This window comes from Mobula hypostoma, unplaced genomic scaffold, assembly GCF_963921235.1.
Source record: "Mobula hypostoma unplaced genomic scaffold, sMobHyp1.1 scaffold_66, whole genome shotgun sequence".
Classification (NCBI taxonomy): domain Eukaryota; kingdom Metazoa; phylum Chordata; class Chondrichthyes; order Myliobatiformes; family Myliobatidae; genus Mobula; species Mobula hypostoma.
The window spans coordinates 183,352-204,022 of NW_026948201.1; the positions used below are offsets into that span (position 1 = coordinate 183,352).

General features: G+C 55.3%; 1 protein-coding gene across 1 annotated transcript in view; it reads left to right on the forward strand.

The window, feature by feature from the left end:
* The first annotated feature begins 1,277 nt into the window (after positions 1 to 1,277).
* LOC134341803 (sarcoplasmic/endoplasmic reticulum calcium ATPase 2-like) overlaps positions 1,278 to 20,671 on the forward strand; it is a 117,232-nt gene continuing 97,838 nt past the window's right edge. The window contains exons 1-2 of the mRNA XM_063039736.1: positions 1,278 to 1,467; positions 13,883 to 13,900. Coding sequence (XP_062895806.1) covers positions 1,350 to 1,467; positions 13,883 to 13,900 — 136 coding nt within the window. The 5' untranslated portion in view covers positions 1,278 to 1,349. The remainder of the gene's footprint in view (positions 1,468 to 13,882; positions 13,901 to 20,671) is intronic.

Below are 20,671 nucleotides of genomic sequence, written 5' to 3' on the forward strand. Positions count from 1 at the left end.
TCTATTTGTGTCTTCTGGTCCTAGACTCCCCCACAACAGGAAACATCCTCTCCACATCCACTCTATTTGTGTCCTCTGGTCCGAGACCCCCCCACTATCGTGCTCCTCATACGTTAACCCCTTCATTCCCAAAATCCTTCTCCTGAATCTCCTCCGGACCCTCTCCAATGTCAGCAGGTTATTTCTCAGATAAGGAGCCTCAAACCTTTTCAATGCTCCAACTGAGGCCTCACCGGTGCCTTATGACGCCTTGACTTTGCGGGTTCCTTTTTTATATTCTCGGTCTCTCGAAATGACTGCCAACATTGCATTTGCCTTTCTTACTGACCCGGTAACGCCACCCACACAGGAACGCAGCCTCTTGCACAGACCCCCCCCCCCGAGAATCCTGCCTCTGGCATATACCCCAGGGGTAAGCATTCACACTGGGAAACAATAAATGGGCTATGCTCTGTGCTACGCCTGATGGAAAGGTGAATTAGGTCTAATTTAAGCGCTTTCCAGGGCGTGACGTGCAATAACCCCGCTAACTCGCCGGTCCAGGTGATCAGACTGAACTGCAGTTGCCGCTCGCTGGCCCTGGCGGGCGGTCCTCCCAGCTTCATGCTCCCGGCGCCCGCCTCCGTCACCTCTTGCCACCTCCGTGGCCTTCTTCCCCCACCACGCGTCGCCGGGGAAACGCGCGGCCCAATCGGCAACTGACACATGGCGCATGGGGGCGGCTGACGGAGGAGGGCGGGGTTTCGATCTAGCCCCACCCTCCAAGTCGAACAGCGCAGGCAGATAAGCCCTCCTATTGGTCAGAACCTGCAATTCCTTCATAGCAATTGGTTACAACAGACGTCCGTCATGAAAGGATTGTTTTTCACCGGTTTTCGTCCGTTTGCGGAGGCGGCTCCGCACCGAGGAGAAAGCGTGTCCTACCCGCTGATTGGATGGGGCTGATGACTGACGGGCCGATCCCACCGGCTATTGGTGGAGGGGAGTGCACTTCAGTGATTGTTTTGGTCCGATCGGGGAGGCAGCGAGGGGCGGGACTAACATGCGAGGGGGGGTGAAGGTAACGCACCATCCGATTGGAGGGCGCCGATGAGTGACGGGTGGGAGCCGTCGGTGAGTGGTGGGTGACCGCCCACCTCAGGGAATTGTTTTAGTCCGTTGCAGGGTATGCGGAGAGGGGCGGGTCTCACGGGGGTGGGGCAAGAACTCCGCCCCCCGCGATTGGAGAGCGCGGATGAGTGACGGGCGGGAGCAGCCGCCCATTGGCCGGTCGGTAGGTGGGCGGGAGGCCGAGCGGGTCATGGCGGCGGCGGCGGCTGGGAGCCGGGAGTGAGGACAGCCGAGCGCGAATGGAGGCCCCGCACGTCCGCAGCGTCGAGGAGGTGCTCCGGCACTTTGGCGTCAACGAGAGCACCGGGCTGGGGCCCGAGCAGCTAAGGGAGGCCCGGGAGAAGTGGGGTCCCAATGGTGAGAGGCTGCGGGATGAGGGAGGGAGAGGGAAGGATGGATGGGGAAGGTTGGGGGAGGGAGGGATGGGGTGGGGTATGAGGGGAGGGAGGGATGGGGTGGGGTATGAGGGGAGGGAGGGGTGGGGTATGAGGGGAGGGAGGGATGGGGTGGGGTATGAGGTGGAAGGAGGGATGAGGTGGGGTATGAGGGGAGGGAGGGATGGGGTGGGGTATGAGGGGAGGGAGGTATGAGGTGGAAGGAGGGATGAGGTGGGGTATGAGGGGAGGGAGGGATGGGGTGGGGTATGAGGGGAGGGAGGGATGGGGTGGGGTATGAGGGGAGGGAGGGATGGGGTGGGGTATGAGGGGAGGGAGGGATGGGGTGGAAGGAGGGATGAGGTGGGGTATGAGGGGAGGGAGGTATGGGGTGGAAGGAGGGATGAGGTGGGGTATGAGGGGAGGGAGGGATGGGGTGGGGTATGAGGGGAGGGAGGGATGGGGTGGGGTATGAGGGGAGGGAGGTATGAGGTGGAAGGAGGGATGAGGTGGGGTATGAGGGGAGGGAGGGATGGGGTGGAAGGAGGGATGAGGTGGGGTATGAGGGGAGGGAGGGATGGGGTGGAAGGAGGGGAGGGAGGGATGGGGTGGAAGGAGGGATGAGGTGGGGTATGAGGGGAGGGAGGTATGGGGTGGAAGGAGGGATGAGGTGGGGTATGAGGGAAGGGAGGGATGGGGTGGGGTATGAGGGGAGGGAGGGATGGGGTGGGGTATGAGGGGAGGGAGGGATGGGGTGGGGTATGAGGGGAGGGAGGTATGAGGTGGAAGGAGGGATGAGGTGGGGTATGAGGGGAGGGAGGGATGGGGTGGGGTATGAGGGGAGGGAGGGATGGGGTGGGGTATGAGGGGAGGGAGGGATGGGGTGGGGTATGAGGGGAGGGAGGGATGGGGTGGAAGGAGGGATGAGGGAGGGAGAGGGAAGGATGGATGGGGAAGGTTGGGGGAGGGAGGGATGGGGTGGGGTATGAGGGGAGGGAGGGATGGGGTGGGGTATGAGGGGAGGGAGGGATGGGGTGGGGTATGAGGGGAGGGAGGTATGAGGTGGAAGGAGGGATGAGGTGGGGTATGAGGGGAGGGAGGGATGGGGTGGGGTATGAGGGGAGGGAGGGATGGGGTGGGGTATGAGGGGAGGGAGGGATGGGGTGGGGTATGAGGGGAGGGAGGGATGGGGTGGAAGGAGGGATGAGGTGGGGTATGAGGGGAGGGAGGTATGGGGTGGAAGGAGGGATGAGGTGGGGTATGAGGGGAGGGAGGGATGGGGTGGGGTATGAGGGGAGGGAGGGATGGGGTGGGGTATGAGGGGAGGGAGGTATGAGGTGGAAGGAGGGATGAGGTGGGGTATGAGGGGAGGGAGGGATGGGGTGGAAGGAGGGATGAGGTGGGGTATGAGGGGAGGGAGGGATGGGGTGGAAGGAGGGGAGGGAGGGATGGGGTGGAAGGAGGGATGAGGTGGGGTATGAGGGGAGGGAGGTATGGGGTGGAAGGAGGGATGAGGTGGGGTATGAGGGAAGGGAGGGATGGGGTGGGGTATGAGGGGAGGGAGGGATGGGGTGGGGTATGAGGGGAGGGAGGGATGGGGTGGGGTATGAGGGGAGGGAGGTATGAGGTGGAAGGAGGGATGAGGTGGGGTATGAGGGGAGGGAGGGATGGGGTGGAAGGAGGGATGAGGTGGGGTATGAGGGGAGGGAGGGATGGGGTGGAAGGAGGGGAGGGAGGGATGGGGTGGGGTATGAGGGGAGGGAGGGATGAGGTGGGATGTAGGGGAGGGAGGGATGAGGTGGGATATAGGGGAGGGATGAATGAGGTGGGATATAAAGGAGAGGAGGGATGAGATGGGATATAAGGGGAGGAATGCGGTGGGATGAGGGGAGGGATGAATGAGGTGGGATATAAGGGGAGGGAGGAATGAGGTGGGATATAGGGGAGGGATGAGGGGAGAGGAGGAATGAGGTGACGTATAAGGGGAGGGATGGGGAGGAATGAGGTGGGCTATAAGGGGAGGAATGAGGTGGGGTTGAGGGGAGGGAGGAATGAGGTGGGGTATGAGGGGAGGGAGGGATGAGGTGGGGTATAAGGGGAGGGGAGGAATGAGGTGGGATATAGGGGAGGGGGCATGAGGTGTGATTTAAGGGAGGGGAGGAATGAGGTGGGGTATAAGGGGAGGGAGAAATGAGGTGGGGTATGAGGGGAGGGAGGCATGAGGTGGGATATAGGGGACGGATGAGCAGAGGATATGGGATATAAGGGGAGGAATGAGGTGGGATGAGGGGAGGGATGAATGAGGTGGGATATAAGGGGAGGGAGGAATGGGGTGGGGGATGAGGGGAGGGAGGAATGAGGTGGGGTATAAGGGGAGGGGAGGAATGAGGTGTTGTATAAGGGGAGGAATGAGGTGGGGGATGAGGGGAGGGAGGAATGAGGGATATAGGGGAGGAATGAGGTGGAGGATACGGAGAGGGGATGGATGAGATGGGATATAAGGGGAGGGATGAAGGGAGGGATGAGGTGGGGTATGAGGGGAGGGAGGAATGGGGTGAGGTATAACGGGAGGGATGAGGTGGAGGATACGGGGAGGGGATGGATGAGATGGGATATAAGGGGATGGATGAAGAGGAATGAGGTGGGATATAGGGGAGGGATGAGTGGAGGGAGGAATGAGATGGGATATAGGGGAGGGATGAGGTGGAGGATACGGGGAGGGGATGGATGAGATTGGATATATGGGGAGGAATGAGGTGGAATATAGGGGAGGGGAGGGGGGAATGAGGTGCGGTATGAGGGCAGGGATGAGGGGAGGAATGAGGTGGGGTATAGGGGAGGGATGAGTGGAGGGAGGAATGAGATGGGATATAGGGGAGGGATGAGGTGGAGGATACGGGGAGGGGTTGGATGAGATTGGATATAAGGGGAGAAATGAAGTGGGATGAGGGGAGGGATGAATGAGGTGGGGGATGTGGGGAGGGGAGGAATGAGGTGGGATATAAGGGGAGGGATGAGGAGAAATGAGGTGGAATATAGGGGAGGGGAGGAATGAGGTGCGGTATGAGGGGAGGGGAGGAATGAGGTGGGGTATAGGGGAGGGAGGAATGAGGTGGGATATAGGGGAGGGATGAGGTGGAGGATACGGGGAGGGGATGGATGAGATTGGATATAAGGGGAGGGATGAATGAGGTGGGGATGAGGGGAGGAATGAGGTGGGATATAAGGGGAGGGATGAGGAGAAATGAGGTGGAATATAGGGGAGGAGTGAGGGGAGGAATGAGGTGCGGTATGAGGGCAGGGATGAGGGGAGGGGAGGAATGAGGTGGGGTATAGGGGAGGGAGGAATGAGGTGGGATATAGGGGAGGGATGAGGTGGAGGATACAGGGGGGATGGATGAGATTGGATATAAGGGGAGAAATGAGGTGGGATGAGGGGAGGGATGAATGAGGTGGGGGATGAGGGGAGGGGAGGAATGAGGTGGGATATAGGGGAGGGATGAGGTGGAGGATACAGGGGGGATGGATGAGATTGGATATAAGGGGAGAAATGAGGTGGGATGAGGGGAGGGATGAATGAGGTGGGATATAGGGGAGGGAGGCATGAGGTGGGGTATAAAGGAGAGGAGGGATGAGGTGTGGTATAAGGGGATGAGGGGAGGAATGAGGTGGGGTATGAGGGGAGGGGAGGAATGAGGTGGGATACAGGGGAGGGAAGAGGGGAGGGGGCATGAGGTGGGGTATAAGGGAGAGGAGGAATGAGGTGGGGTATAAAGGGAGGGATGAGGGGACGAATGAGGTGGGCTATAAGGGGAGGGATGAAGGAAGGAATGAGGTGGGGTATAAGGGGAGGGATGAAGGGAGGAATGAGGTCGGGTATAAGGGGAGGGATGAGGGGACGAATGAGGTGGGGTATAAGGGGAGGGATGAAGGAAGGAATGAGGTGGGGTATAAGGGGAGGGATGAGGGGAGGGGAGGAATGGGTGGGGGATGAGGTGGAGGATATGGGGAAGGGATGGATGAGATGGGATATAAGGGGAGGGATGGGGAGGAATGAGGTGGGGTATGAGGGGAGGGAGGGATGACGTGGGGTATAACGGGAGGGATGAGGTGGAGGATATGGGGAGGGGATGGATGAGATGGGATATAAGGGGAGGGATGAATGAGGTGGGGTATAAGGGGAGGGATGAGGGGAGGGGAGGAATGGGTGGGGGATGAGGTGGAGGATATGGGGAAGGGATGGATGAGATGGGATATAAGGGGAGGGAGGAATGGGGTGGGGGATGAGGGGAGGGAGGAACGAGGTGGGATATAGGGGAGGGATGAGGGGAGAGGAGGAATGAGGTGACGTATAAGGGGAGGGATGGGGAGGAATGAGGTGGGCTATAAGGGGAGGAATGAGGTGGGATTTAAAGGAGGGGAGGAATGAGGTGGGGTATAAGGGGAGGGATGGGGAGGGGATGGATGAGATGGGATATAAGAAGGGATGGGGAGGAATGAGGTGGGATATAGGGGAGGGAGGCATGAGGTGGGGTATAAGGGAGGGGATGAATGGGGTGGGGTATAACGGGAGGGATGAGGTGGGGTATAAGGGGAGGGATGAGGTGGGGTATGAGGGGAGGAGGACATGGGGAGGGGATGGATGAGATGGGATGTAAGGGGAGGGACGGGGAGGAATGAGGTGGGATATAAGGGAGGGAGGAATGAGGTGGGGTATGAGGGGAGGGAGGAATGAGGTGGGGTATGAGGGGAGGAATGAGGTGGGGTATGAGGGGAGGGAGGCATGAGGTGGGATATAGGGGACGGATGAGCAGAGGATATGGGATATAAGGGGAGGAATGAAGTGGGATGAGGGGAGGGAGGAATGAGGTGACGTATAAGGGGAGGAATGAGGTGGGGGATGAGGGGAGGGAGGAATGAGGTGGGATGTAGGGGAGGGATGAATGAGGTGGGATATAGGGGAGGGAGGGATGAGGTGGGATATAAAGGAGAGGAGGGATGAGATGGGATATAAGGGGAGGAATGCGGTGGGATGAGGGGAGGGATGAATGAGGTGGGATATAAGGGGAGGGAGGAATGGGGTGGGGGATGAGGGGAGGGAGGAATGAGGTGGTATATAGGGGAGGGATGAGGGGAGAGGAGGAATGAGGTGACGTATAAGGGGAGGGATGGGGAGGAATGAGGTGGGCTATAAGGGGAGGAATGAGGTGGGGTTGAGGGGAGGGAGGAATGAGGTGGGGTATGAGGGGAGGGAGGCATGAGGTGGGGTATAAGGGGAGGGGAGGAATGAGGTGGGATATAGGGGAGGGGGCATGAGGTGTGATTTAAGGGAGGGGAGGAATGAGGTGGGGTATAAGGGGAGGGAAAAATGAGGTGGGGTATGAGGGGAGGGAGGCATGAGGTGGGATATAAGGGGAGGGAGGAATGGGGTGGGGGATGAGGGGAGGGAGGAATGAGGTGGGGTATAAGGGGAGGGGAGGAATGAGGTGTTGTATAAGGGGAGGGAGGAATGAGGTGGGATATAGGGGACAGATGAGCAGAGGATATGGGATATAAGGGGAGGAATGAGGTGGGATGAGGGGAGGGATGAATGAGGTGGGATATAAGGGGAGGGAGGAATGGGGTGGGGGATGAGGGGAGGGAGGAATGAGGTGGGGTATAAGGGGAGGGGAGGAATGAGGTGTTGTATAAGGGGAGGGATGAGGGGAGGGAGGAATGAGGTGGGGGATGAGGGGAGGGAGGAATGAGGTGGGATATAGGGGAGGAATGAGGTGGAGGATACAGAGAGGGGATGGATGAGATGGGATATAAGGGGAGGGATGAAGGGAGGAATGAGCTGGGATATAAGAGGAGGGATGGGGTGGGATATAGGGGAGGGAGGCATGAGGTGGGGTATGAGGGGAGGAATGAGGTGGGATATAGGCGAGGGATGAGGGGAGGGAGGAATGAGGTGGGTTATGAGGGGAGGAATGAGGTGGGATATAGGGGAGGGATGAGGGGAGGGGAGGAATGAGGTGGGGTATAAGGGGAGGGATGAGGGGAGAGGAGGAATGAGGTGGGGTATAAGGGGAGAGAGGAATGAGGTGGGTATGAGGGGAGGGAGGGATGAGGTGGGGTATAAGGGGAGGGAGGAATGAGGTGGGGTACGAGCGGAGAGAGGAATGAGGTGGGGTACAAGGGGAGGGGAGGGAGGGATGAGGTGGGGTATAAGGGGAGGGAGGAATGAGGTGGGGTACGAGCGGAGAGAGGAATGAGGTGGGGTATAAGGGGAGGGGAGGAATGAGGTGGGTATGAGGGGAGGGAGGGATGAGGTGGGGTATAAGGGGAGGGAGGAATGAGGTGGGATTTAAGGGAGGGGAGGAATGAGGTTGGGTATAGGGGACAGAGGGATGAGGTGGGGTATAAGGGGAGGGGAGGAATGGGGTGGGGTATAAGGGGAGGGGAGGAATGGGGTGGGGTATGAGGGGAGGGAGGGATGAGGTGGTGTATAAGGGGAGGGAGGGATGAGGTGGGGTATAAGGGGAGGGGAGGAATGAGGTGGGATATAGGAGAGGGAGACATGAGGTGGGATATAATGGAGGGGAGGAATGAGGGGGTATAGGGGAGAGATGAATGAGGTGGGATATAAGGGGAGGGAGGAATGGGGATGAGGGGATGATATGGGGAGGGGATGGATGAGATGGGATATAAGGGGAGGGATGAAGGAAGGAATGAGGTGGGGTATAAGGAGAGGGATGAAGGGAGGAATGAGGTGGGGTATAAGGGGAGGGACGGGGAGGAATGAGGTGGGATATAAGGGAGGGAGGAATGAGGTGGGGTATGAGGGGAGGGAGGAATGAGGTGGGGTATGAGGGGAGGGAGGCATGAGGTGGGATATAGGGGACGGATGAGCAGAGGATATGGGATATAAGGGGAGGAATGAGGTGGGATGAGGGGAGGGATGAATGAGGTGGGATATAAGGGGAGGGAGGAATGGGGTGGGGGATGAGGGGAGGGAGGAATGAGGTGGGGTATAAGGGGAGGGGAGGAATGAGGTGTTGTATAAGGGGAGGAATGAGGTGGGGGATGAGGGGAGGGAGGGATGAGGTGGGGTATAAGGGGAGGGGAGGGAGGGATGAGGTGGGGTATAAGGGGAGGGAGGAATGAGGTGGGGTACGAGGGGAGAGAGGAATGAGGGGTATAAGGGGAGGGGAGGAATGAGGTGGGGTATGAGGGGAGGGGAGGAATGAGGTGGGATGAGGGGAGGGAGGGATGAGGTGGGGTATAAGGGGAGGGAAGAATGAGGTGGGATTTAAGGGAGGGGAGGAATGAGGTTGGGTATAGGGGAGGGAGGGATGAGGTGGGGTATAAGGGGAGGGGAGGAATGGGGTGGGGTATGAGGGGAGGGAGGGATGAGGTGGTGTATAAGGGGAGGGAGGGATGAGGTGGGGTATAAGGGGAGGGGAGGAATGGGGTGGGAGGGGAGGAATGAGGTGGGATATAGGAGAGGGAGACATGAGGTGGGATTTAACGGAGGGGATGAATGAGGGGGTATAGGGGAGGGATGAATGAGGTGGGATATAAGGGGAGGGAGGAATGGGGATGAGGGGATGATATGGGGAGGGGATGGATGAGATGGGATATAAGGGGAGGGATGGGGAGGAATGAGGTGGGATGAGGGGAAGGATGAATGAGGTGGGATATAAGGGGAGGGAGGAATGGGGTGGGGGATGAGGGGAGGGAGGAATGAGGTGGGGTATAATGGGAGGGATGAGGGGAGGGAGGAATGAGGTGGGATATAGGGGAGGGATGAGGTGGAGGATACGGAGAGGGGATGGAGGAGATGGGATATAAGGGGAGGAATGAGGTGGGATATAAGGGGAGGGATGAAGGGAGGAATGAGCTGGAGTATAAGGGGAGGGTGGAATGGGGTGGGGTATAACGGGAGGGATGTGGAGGATATGGGGAGGGGATGGATGAGATGGGATATAAGGGGAGGAATGGGCAGGAATAAGGTGGTGGGGGGGGGAGACTCTCCCGTCGATTGCTGGACATTGTCGCTCAGGATCTTTTCCCCGAGTGGATATTCTTCGTTCCTTGATACTTTGAGCGCTTTGCACCTTGGCCTCAGAGGAAGGCTACCTTGTTCAGCTGTATTTGAGAATCGTTTGAATGATAACTTAACGTGTGTGTGAGACGCTAACCTACTGTAGATTCTCCCAGTACTGGGGAGGGATGTGAACTCAACGTGTTGGACTAAGTCCACTACTCTGCTGTTTGCTCCGGTCCCGGGTTCGGATCCTCGTACCAGGCCGTGATTTGACCAGCTGGGGCACGCTCAAGGGGACGCCTGTGGAAGTTTGGAGTGCTGGTTTGAAAGTCTCCTTAATTAATTTCCTGAGGAAGCAGAGACGCTAGCCGGCCCGCCTGCCTCGTGATCTGTGTTATGGAGCTGTCTCAGGAAAGGTCATCTGATAAGCTAACGAGCAGGAATTTAAACTGTTGACTCTCCGCCGCTCAAAGGCACCTCTGCAGTAACACGCCGAACACTGCAGGGACATGGAAACCTGAGAGTCTGGGTTCTCCCTAGACCTGCCCTGCGGTTGCCTGACTCCCTGAGGCCTGCCAGCAGTCTGTTTGTGGTACCACATTCGAGCAGCTGAAGTCTCCCTCCTGCATCTGATAGCTCTGGGCCTGTACTCGCCAAGCACTTGGAAGAATTGTGGGGGGGGGGGTCTTAAAACCTATCGAACATTGAAAAGTCTAGATAGAGTGGATGTGGAGAGGATGTTTCCAGTAGTGGGGGAGTCTAAGACCAGAGGACACAGATAGAGTGGATGTGGAGGGGATGTTTCCTATGGTGGGGGAGTCTAGGACCAGAGCCAGAGGACACAGATAGAGTGGATGTGGAGAGGATGTTTCCTATGGTGGGGGAGTCTCGGACCAGAGGACACAGATAGAGTGGATGTGGAGAGGATGTTTCCTATGGTGGGGGAGTCTAGGACCAGAGGACACAGATAGAGTGGATGTGGAGAGGATGTTTCCTATGGTGGGGGAGTCTCGGACCAGAGGACACAGATAGAGTGGATGTGGAGAGGATGTTTCCAGTAGTGGGGGAGTCTGCGACCAGAGGACACAGACAGAGTGGATGTGGAGAGGATGTTTCCTATCGTGGGGGAGTCTAGGACCAGAGGACACAGATAGAGTGGATGTGGAGGGGATGTTTCCTATGGTGGGGGAGTCTAGGACCAGAGCCAGAGGACACAGATAGAGTGGATGTGGAGAGGATGTTTCCTATGGTGGGGGAGTCTCGGACCAGAGGACACAGATAGAGTGGATGTGGAGAGGATGTTTCCTATGGTGGGGGAGTCTAGGACCAGAGGACACAGATAGAGTGGATGTGGAGAGGATGTTTCCTATGGTGGGGGAGTCTCGGACCAGAGGACACAGATAGAGTGGATGTGGAGAGGATGTTTCCAGTAGTGGGGGAGTCTGCGACCAGAGGACACAGACAGAGTGGATGTGGAGAGGATGTTTCCTATTGTGGGGGAGTCTCGGACCAGAGGACACAGATAGAGTGGATGTGGAGAGGATGTTTCCTGTGGTGGGGGGGTCTCGGACCAGAGGACACAGATAGAGTGAATGTGGAGAGGATGTTTCCTGTAGTGGGGGGAGTCTAGGACCAGAGGACACAGATAGAGTGGATGTGGAGAGGATGTTTCCTATGGTGGGGGAGTCTAGGACCAGAGGACACAGATAGAGTGGATGTGGAGAGGATGTTTCCTATAGTGGGGAAGTCTCGGACCAGAGGACACAGATAGAGTGGATGTGGAGAGGATGTTTCCTGTAGTGGGGGGAGTCTAGGACCAGAGGGCACATATCGTGTGCTGATTAAGTTGAAGAGCCATTAGGTAATGTTACAGCTATATTAGACCCTGGTCAGACCCCACTTGGAGTACTGTGTTCAATTCTGTTCATCTCACTGCAGGAAGGATATGGATGCTATAGAGAGGGTGCAGAGGAGACTTACAAGGATGTTGCCTGGATTGGGGAGCGTGCCTTATGAGAATAGGTTGAGTGAACTCGGCCTTTTCTCCTTGGAGCGACGGAGGATGAGAGGTGGCCTGATAAGATAAGATGATGGGAGGCATTGATCGTGTGGATAGCCAGAGGCTTTTTCCCAGGGCTGAAATGGCTAGCACGAGGGGGCACAGTTTTAAGGTGTCTGGAAGGAGGAACAAGGGGGATGTCAGAGGTAAACTTTTCACACAGAGAGTGGTGGTTGCATGGAATTGGCTGCCAGTGATGGTGGTGCAGGTGGGTACAATAGGGTCTTTTAAGAGCCTCTTAGAGAGGTGCATGGAGCTTAGAAAAATAGAGGGCGATGCGCCAGGGAAATCCTGGGCTGTTTCTCGAGTAGGTGACATGGTCGAAGGGCCTGTAATGTTTCTATGTTCAATCCTTGGTGACATTCCAAAGCTCCTCAAACTCCTTCAAAAACAGAGCAGCCGTCGTACAGAGACGTTGACACCCAGGAAGTTGAAACCGCTGGCTTCACATTCCAGCACCTTGTGTTCAGAGGACTTGACAGAACACGTCCGTGACAGTGAAGTGGTGGAGGTGGTGGGAACGGGTGTTGGTAAGGCAGCCGGCAAGCTTCCCTGCTGATGGCTCATTCGGAAAGTCTGGGGGCACGGGATCCAGGGAAACGTGACCGTCCCGATTCAGGATTGGGCTGAGGCACACCGGGGTCCAGGGAAACGTGGCTGTCCTGATTCAGGATTGAGCTGAGGCACACCGGGTCCAGGGAAACGTGGCTGTCCTGATTCAGGATTGAGCTGAGGCACACCGGGTCCAGGGAAACGTGGCTGTCCTGATTCAGGATTGAGCTGAGGAACACGGGATCCCGGGAAACGTGGCCGTCCCGATTCAGGATTGGGCTGAGGCACACCGGGTCCAGGGAAACGTGGCTGTCCTCATTCAGGATTGGGCTGAGGCACACCGGGTCCAGGGAAACGTGGCTGTCCTGATTCAGGATTGGGCTGAGGCACACCGGGTCCAGGGAAACGTGGCTGTCCTGATTCAGGATTGGGCTAAGGAACACGGGATCCCAGGAAACGTGACTGTCCCGATTCAGGATTGGGCTGAGGCACACGGGGTCCAGGGAGACGTGACTGTCCCGATTCAGGATTGGACTGACGCACACGGGATCCCGGGAAACGTGGCCGTCCCGATTCAGGATTGAGCTGGGGAACGCGGGGTCCAGGGAAACGTGACTGTCCCGATTCAGGATTGGGCTGAGGCACACGGGATCCAGGGAAACGTGGCTGTCCTGATTCAGGATTGGGCTGAATTATCTGCAGCTTAATGTGAAAAAGACTAAGGAGCTGGTGGTAGACCTGAGGAGAGCTAAGGTACCGGTGACCCCTGTTTCCATCCAGGGGGTCAGTGTGGACATGGTACAGGATTACAAATACCTGGGGAGACGAATTGACAATAAACTGAACTGGTCAAAGAACACTGAGGCTGTCTACAAGAAGGGTCAGAGCCGTCTCTATTTCCTGAGGAGACTGAGGTCCTTTAACATCTGCCGGACGATGCTGAGAATGTTCTATGAGTCTGTGGTGGCCAGTGCGATCATGTTTGCTGTTGTGTGCTGGGGCAGCAGGCTGAGGGTAGCAGACACCAACAGAATCAACAAACTCATTCGTAAGGCCAGTGATGTTGTGGGGGTGGAACTGGACTCTCTGACGGTGGGGTCTGAAAAGAGGATGCTGTCTAAGTTGCATGCCATCTTGGACAATGTCTCCCGTCCACTACATAATGTACTGGGTGGGCACAGGAGTACATTCAGCCAGAGACTCATTCCACCGAGATGCAGCACAGAGCGTCATAGGAAGTCATTCCTGCCTGTGGCCATCAAACTTTACAACTCCTCCCTTGGAGGGTCAGACACCTTGAGCCAATAGGCTGGTCCTGGACTTATTTCCTGGCATAATTTACATATTACTATTTAATTATTTATGGTTTTATCACTATTTAATTATTTATGGTGCAACTGTAATGAAAACCAATTTCCCCCGGGATCAATAAAGTATGACTATGAACACGGACGACAGGGAAATGCAGGAAGATGGACTTTTGGAGGAGAGAAGAGTTAGACTGATGGTCAGCACAATATCGTAGGTCGAAAAGCATCTGCTGTCTCATGTTTTCTGTTCTCTGAATTTTTACTGGGGTCTGGAGGTGATCCTGTTGAGGGTTTGGTGGGGTGGGGAGAGTTGGCAGGGACCGGGGGGGGGCGGTGTCAGTGATGATGGGGGGAATGGGAGAACTGTGATGTTTCCTGTTTTCTGATCCCTGTCTCTTCTCCACTTTTTGTTTCCGCATGTCATCCCTTTCTCGCTCCGTGTGACCAGAACTCCCAGCGGAAGAAGGTATGTCTGACTCTTCCTCTCTGTTTGATACATCTGCAGTGCATCGGGGTATAGCATTGAATGTCTCCCCCTCCCTCCACCTGGTGGGTGGGGAGAGTCGGTCAAGCAGCACAAAATAAACCCCTCCTCTGGCAGCTTGTTCCACAGACGGACTGCCCGTATCCCTCTAAACTTTTCCTATCCGTGTCCCTGTCCGAGTGTCGTTAATGTACCTGCCCCGACCACTTCCTCTGGCAGCTCGGACCATCCTCTGGGTGAAAATACTGCCCCTTGTGATCCCTATTAAATCTCTTCTTCCTCTCACATGTGCCCTCTGGTTCTTGATTCCCCGACCCTGGGGGGAAAAGGACTGTGCGAATTCACCCCATCTCTGCCCCTCGTGGTTTTACACACCTCTGTAAGGTCACCCCTACGCTCCAGGGAATGAAGTCCCACCCTGCCCGACCTCTCTCCGTAACCCAGCCCATCAGGTCCCGGCGACAGCCTCCTAAATCTCCCTTTGCACTCTTTCCGTTTTAACCGCATCTTTCCTGGAGCAGGATAAACAAAACTGTACCCAGCGCGGCCTCACCGGTACAGAAACACAGAAAACCTACAGCACAATACAGGCCCTATGGCCCACAGAGTTGTGCCGAACACGTCCCTACCTTAGAAATTACTGGCCTTACCCATAGCCCTCTATTTCTCTAAGCTCCATGTACCGATCCAAAAGTCTCTTATACTTTATTGTCGCCAAACAATTGATACTATAGCGTACAATCATCACAGCGATATTTGATTCTGCACTTCCCGCTCCCTGGATTACAAATATTAAATATTAAAAATAGTAAAAATTAGTAAATATTAAAAATTTTAATTATAAATCATAAATAGAAAATAGAAAAATGGGAAGTAAGGTAGTGCAAACAAAACCGAGAGACAGGTCCGGATATTTGGAGGGTGCGGCCCAGATCTGGGTCAGGATCCGTTCAGCAGTCTTATCACAGTTGGAAAGAAGCTGTTCCCAAATCTGGCCGTACGAGTCTTCAAGCTCCTGAGCCTTCTCCCGGAGGGAAGAGGGACGAAAAGTGTTTTGGCTGGGTGGGTCGTGTCCTTGATTATCCTGGCAGCACTGCTCCGACAGCGTGCGGTGTAAAGTGAGTCCAAGGACGGAAGATTGGTTTGTGTGATGTGCCGGGCCATGTTCACGATCTTCTGCAGCTTCTTCCGGTCTTGGACAGGACAACTTCCATACCAGGTTGTGATGCACCCTAGGAGAATGCTTTCTACGGTGCATCTATAAAAATTAGTGAGGGTTTTAGGGGACAGGCCAAATTTCTCCAGTTTTCTCAGGAAGTAAAGGCGCTGGTGGGCCATCTTGGCAGTGAACTCTGCTTGGTTGGACCAAGTCAAGTCATTTGTGATATTGACCCCAAGGAACTTAAAGCCTTTCGGGTCTTAAAAGACCCTATTGTATCCGCCTCCACCACCGTTGCTGGCAGCCCATTCCACGCATCTTCAAATTAACATCCCCACTCCTGTACTTCGCGCTCAGAGGTGTGAGAAACCTGGGGTGTTTTCTCTGGAGGGTGGACGGACTAACGGCAGGCTCGGACAGGGTGATGGGAGGCTTGGACCGGGCGGACGGAGTGACAGGAGGCTCGGACAGGGTGGAAACTCACTCCTCCACCAGCAGCGGCCGGAACAGCTCCCAGGACACGCTGCAGCCAATCACCCGGACGGCACTGAAAGCCCCTTCCAGAACCCTCCGCCTCTGGCGGTGAACTTCACCCACCTGGGAGTGCAGAGGGGGTGCAGGAGGGATTTGTTCACTCCGTTTCTCGACCAAGGATCTTGCGCGCCAGCGCCGCTCACAAACCCGCTGGAGGAACTCAGCAGGCCAGGCAGCGTCGGTGGAAAAGAACGAACGTTCCACGTCTCGGGCCGAGCCTCTCCTTCGGGACTCGAAAGGAAGGAGGGGGTGGGGGAAGGTGACGGAATAAAAAAAGTGTGGGGAGGTGGGGAAGAGGACGGCTGGGAGATGTGTGAAGCCGGGTGGGTGGGAGAGGGGAAGGGCTGGAGGGGAAGGAATCTGATCGGAGAGGAGAGTGGACCGTAGGAGACGGGGAAGGCGGAGGGAACCGGGGCGAGGTAGATGGCGCGTGACAGAAGAAGAGGGAAGGAGGGGAGGGATTTTTTTTAACTGGAAGGAGAAACTGATGTCTGTGCCATCAGGTTGGAGGCTTCCCAGACAGAATATGAGGTGCTCCACCCCCCACCCTGGGGTGGGGGGCCTCATTGTGCCACAGGGGGAGGCCACAGACTGACGTGTCAGAACAGGGATGGGAGTCAGAATTAAACTGTTCGGCCGCCAGGAAGTTCTGACCTCGGCAGAGGGACTGGAGTCACTTGGCGAAGCGGGTGTCCCCTCCCCCCCACCCCCCAGTTTACGACGGGTGTTGCCGATGCAGACGGAGGAGGGGGAGGAGGTAAAACGGGCAGGTGAAACACAAGGTCGGAGAAGGGTGAATGGACAAAAGAATCACGGAAGGGGTGATCCCTGCGGACAGCGGGAGGTGGTAAAGGTATTTATCCCTTCGGAGATGGTGGGGAACCACGTGTTGGTTGCAGGGGCTGACTGACGCAGTGGTAGGTCGGGACAAGAGGAACTCTCTCTCGCTGATACGATGGGGTGAGTGCGGACCTTTGGGAAATGGAGGAGAGGTGGATGTAGTGTTCTCGTGCAGTGTGTTGAAACTCTGACTAAACACCAAGTTAAACCGGAGCCAATGCAGACAGAGTCGTCATAAGGTTAACCATTTACTGTTCACTCTTCCATATTAACATCGTATGGTGAAAACTGTTGATAAATGTGAGGTTATCCACTTTGGTGGCAAAATCAGGAAAACAGATCATTATCTGAATGGTGGCTGATTAGGAAAAGGGGAGGTGCAACGAGACCTGGGTGTCATTGTACACCAGTCATTGAAAGTGGGCATGCAGGTACAGCAGGCGGTGAAAAAGGCGAATGGTATGCTGGCATTCATAGCAAGAGGATTCGAGTACAGGAGCAGGGGGGTACTACTGCAGTTGTACAAGGCCTTGGTGAGACCACACCTGGAGTATTGTGTGCAGTTTTGGTCCCCTAATCTGAGGAAAGACATCTTTGCCATAGAGGGAGTACAAAGAAGGTTCACCAGATTGATTCCTGGGATGGTAGGACTTTCATATGATGAAAGACTGGATCGACTAGGCTGGAATTTAGAAGATTGAGGGGGGATCTGATTGAGACGTATAAAATCCTAAAGGGATTGGACAGGCTAGATGCCGGAAGAATGTTCCCGATGTTGGGGAAGTCCAGAACGAGGGATCACAGTTTGAGGATAAAGGGGAAATCTTTTAGGACCGAGATGAGGAAAAACTTCTTCACACAGAGAGTGGTGAATCTGTGGAATTCTCTGCCACAGGAAACAGTTGAGGCCAGATCATTGGCTATATTTAAGAGGGAGTTAGATATGGCCCCTGTGGCTAAAGGGATCAGGGGGTATGGAGGGAAGGCTGGTACAGGGTTCTGAGTTGGATGATCAGCCATGATCATACTGAATGGCGATGCAGGCTCGAAGGGCCGAATGGCCTACTCCTGCACCTGTTTTCTATGTTTCTATAACAAAAATACAAACATACACAGCGTCTGTTTCGTTCTGGGGACCACGGGCGCTCTCTTCTTTTAGCGAGTGTCTCCAGCCACCCTGAGTAGCGAGTGAGGAAGGTCCCGTCAAACCGCTGCCGGGCCCGAGCCCACCCCGCGTTTGAAATTGAAAAGCTGACATGCGCCACCCATACCATAGACAATGAATTTACCTTTGCTATACTGTAACATAATTATCAACCTTTAACTAGAAAATAGTTACAAACAAATCATTGAAAGCGTAGACCCAACAAAGTAAATAAATGCCTTAGGGGCAACACAGTGGGTGAGTACAGCATCTGCAGTGGAAGACCAGAAACCTTGTCGTTCTTCAAAGGAGGAGGACTCGCCTGATGTCCTGGAATGGAGAGGCACGTCCTGGGAACAGATGCGGCAGAGGCGAAGGAACTGAGAAGAAGGGGATAGCGTTCGTACGGGAGAAGGGTGGGAAGAGCTATAGTCTAGGTAGGTTTGTAGAAGATGTCCAGAGAGAGAGAGAGAGAGAGAGAGATATGGAGAACGGGGAGGGAGGTGTCAGAAATGGACCGAGTGGCTTTCAGGGCAGGGTGGAAGTTGGAGACAAAGTTGGCGAGCTCAGCGCGGATTGGGACCGTTCTACGTGGCCAGCGAAAAGGCAGCAGGCATAGCTGGGGCCCACGTGGGTCCCCGTGGGTAACCCCCCTCCCCCCCCCGAGACCGGAGGAGCAGAAGGAAGAATCATTGAGGGAGAGGGTCAGTTCTGTCAGACGGAGGAGGGTGGCAGTGGAGGGGAACCATTTGGTTCTCTTACTGAGAAAGAAGTGGAGAGCTTTCAGGGCCTCTCGGTGAGGGAGCAGGAGTGTTTGGGGCCTGGATGTGCATGGTGAAAACGAGGGGATTGAAATTTAGTGAGGAGGTTGGGAGCGTGGGGAGTGTCATGGATGTCCCTCAAGGTCGAGGATGACGGTCTTCGTTCTGATGATCTACTTATGGGCTCTCAAGTGGCTTATGAGTCCAATCTTGGCTTTGGAAGTTCTTCCACATTCAGGATAGGTGGTTCCAGACGGCAGATCAGGCTTTGGTTATTGCTGCCTCTGTTTCCATTTTCTTCTCTTTTCTTCTAATTCTGCACATCTGTTGGCTTCGAGAGTTGCTGTTCCTTCTCGGATGACGGCTTGCCTGAGTTTCCTGTCCTTGGCCTTGGTTTCCCAATTGTTGATGTTACATTTCTTCACGTTGGCCTTTAAGACGTCTTTGAATCGCTCCTGTTCTCCGCCTCTTTTACGTCTGCCGCCTTTCAACTGGGAGTGAAAGATCTGTTTCAGCAGACGTCTGTCTTTCATCCAAACAACATGACCGCTCCATCTTAGTTGGTCGTTGACAACGTAGGCTTCAATGCTCGTTGTTTTTGCTTCGTTTAGCACGCTGACTTTGGTTCTTCGATCTTCCCCGCTGATATTTAAGATGTTTTGAAGACAGCGTTGATGGGACTTCTCAAGTGCCTTCAGATGTCATTGGTATGTTGTCCAGGTTTCTGATGCACGCAGGAGCGATGGGACCACCACTGCTTCGCACACTAACATTTTGCTGTCTGTTCGGATGTCAGAATCATGGAAGACTCTTGTTCGGAGGCGTCCAAAAGCTGTTCCAGCGCATTTCAGACGATGTTGGTGTGGATGGGAAGGGAGTGAACGCAGTCGAGGTTGGGAGCGTGAGGAGTTTTGTGGATGTAGACGGGAAGGGACTGAACCGGGGGGGGGTAGAATGCAGTCGAGGCAGGAGGACAGAACGTCGGTGGGAGAGGACTATCTGTGTAGGCGATACACAAGCCGGGACAGGACGATATTGAGAGCTGCAGACTCCCCCCTCATATAGAATAGCACAGCACAGTACAGGCCCTTCGGCCCACTGTGTTGTGCCAAACCTCAAACCCTGCCTCCCATGTAACCCCCACCTTAAATTCCTCCATATACCTGTCTAGTAGTCTCTTAAACTTCACTAGTGTATCTGCCTCCACCACTGACTCAGGCAGTGCATTCCACGCACCAACCACTCTCTGAGTAAAAAACCTTCCTCTAATATCCCCCTTGAACTTCCCACCCCTTACCTTAAAGCCATGTCCTCTTGTATTGAGCAGTGGTGCCCTGGGGAAGAGGCGCTGGCTATCCACTCTATCTATTCCTCTTATTATCTTGTACACCTCTATCATGTCTCCTCTCATCCTCCTTCTCTCCAAAGAGTAAAGCCCTAGTTCCCTTAATCTCTGATCATAATGCATACTCTCTAAACCAGGCAGCATCCTGGTAAATCTCCTCTGTACCCTTTCTAATGCTTCCACATCCTTCCTATAGTGAGGCAACCAGAACTGGACACAGTACTCCAAGTGTGGCCTAACCAGAGTTTTATAGAGCTGCATCATTACCTCGCGACTCTTAAACTCTATCCCTCGACTTATGAAAGCTAACACCCCATAAGCTTTCTGGACTACCCTATCCACCTGTGAGGCAACTTTCAGGGATCTGTGGACATGTACCCCCAGATCCCTCTGCTCCTCCACAATCTCCACGCAGCCGACGAACCCAGAGGAATGGCAGAGACCCCTACAGTTTTTCCACCAGGGGTTACCGGTCAGCGTTGGACCCAGCGCGAGTGAGTCCAGCCGCCAAGCGGCGGAGGTTTGAGTTTGGAGCCTCCCTTCCAGAGGAGCTGCTGACCGCGGCGGACGAGCCCCATCTGCCTGGAGCGGCCGGTGTGAGGGCACCTGTAACCCGCCTTTGCCCCTTCCCCTGTCGGCAGGAACGGTTCCTCTGGGCCTCGCTGGAAGCCGGGAGCAGGACTTGGTTGTCAGAGGCTGTTTGAAGCACACGCCATTGGGCGTGTTTAATAGATAGTGGGAGCTTGTCCCCCACTGCCTCCCCCCGGCTTGGACACCTCGGGGGGGGGTAGGGGGGAGGAATTAAATTCTCGGGGACGAAGTGGGGGGTGAAGCGAGGTTTTGTTCACTGGGGGGGGCGGAACAGATGTTCTCACCATGTTTATAGGGTTACGGCTATGAACCCACTAGGGGATCGGCTGTACGGGATTGGGTATTGTGTAATGAACCTGGGGTGATTGGAGAGATTGAG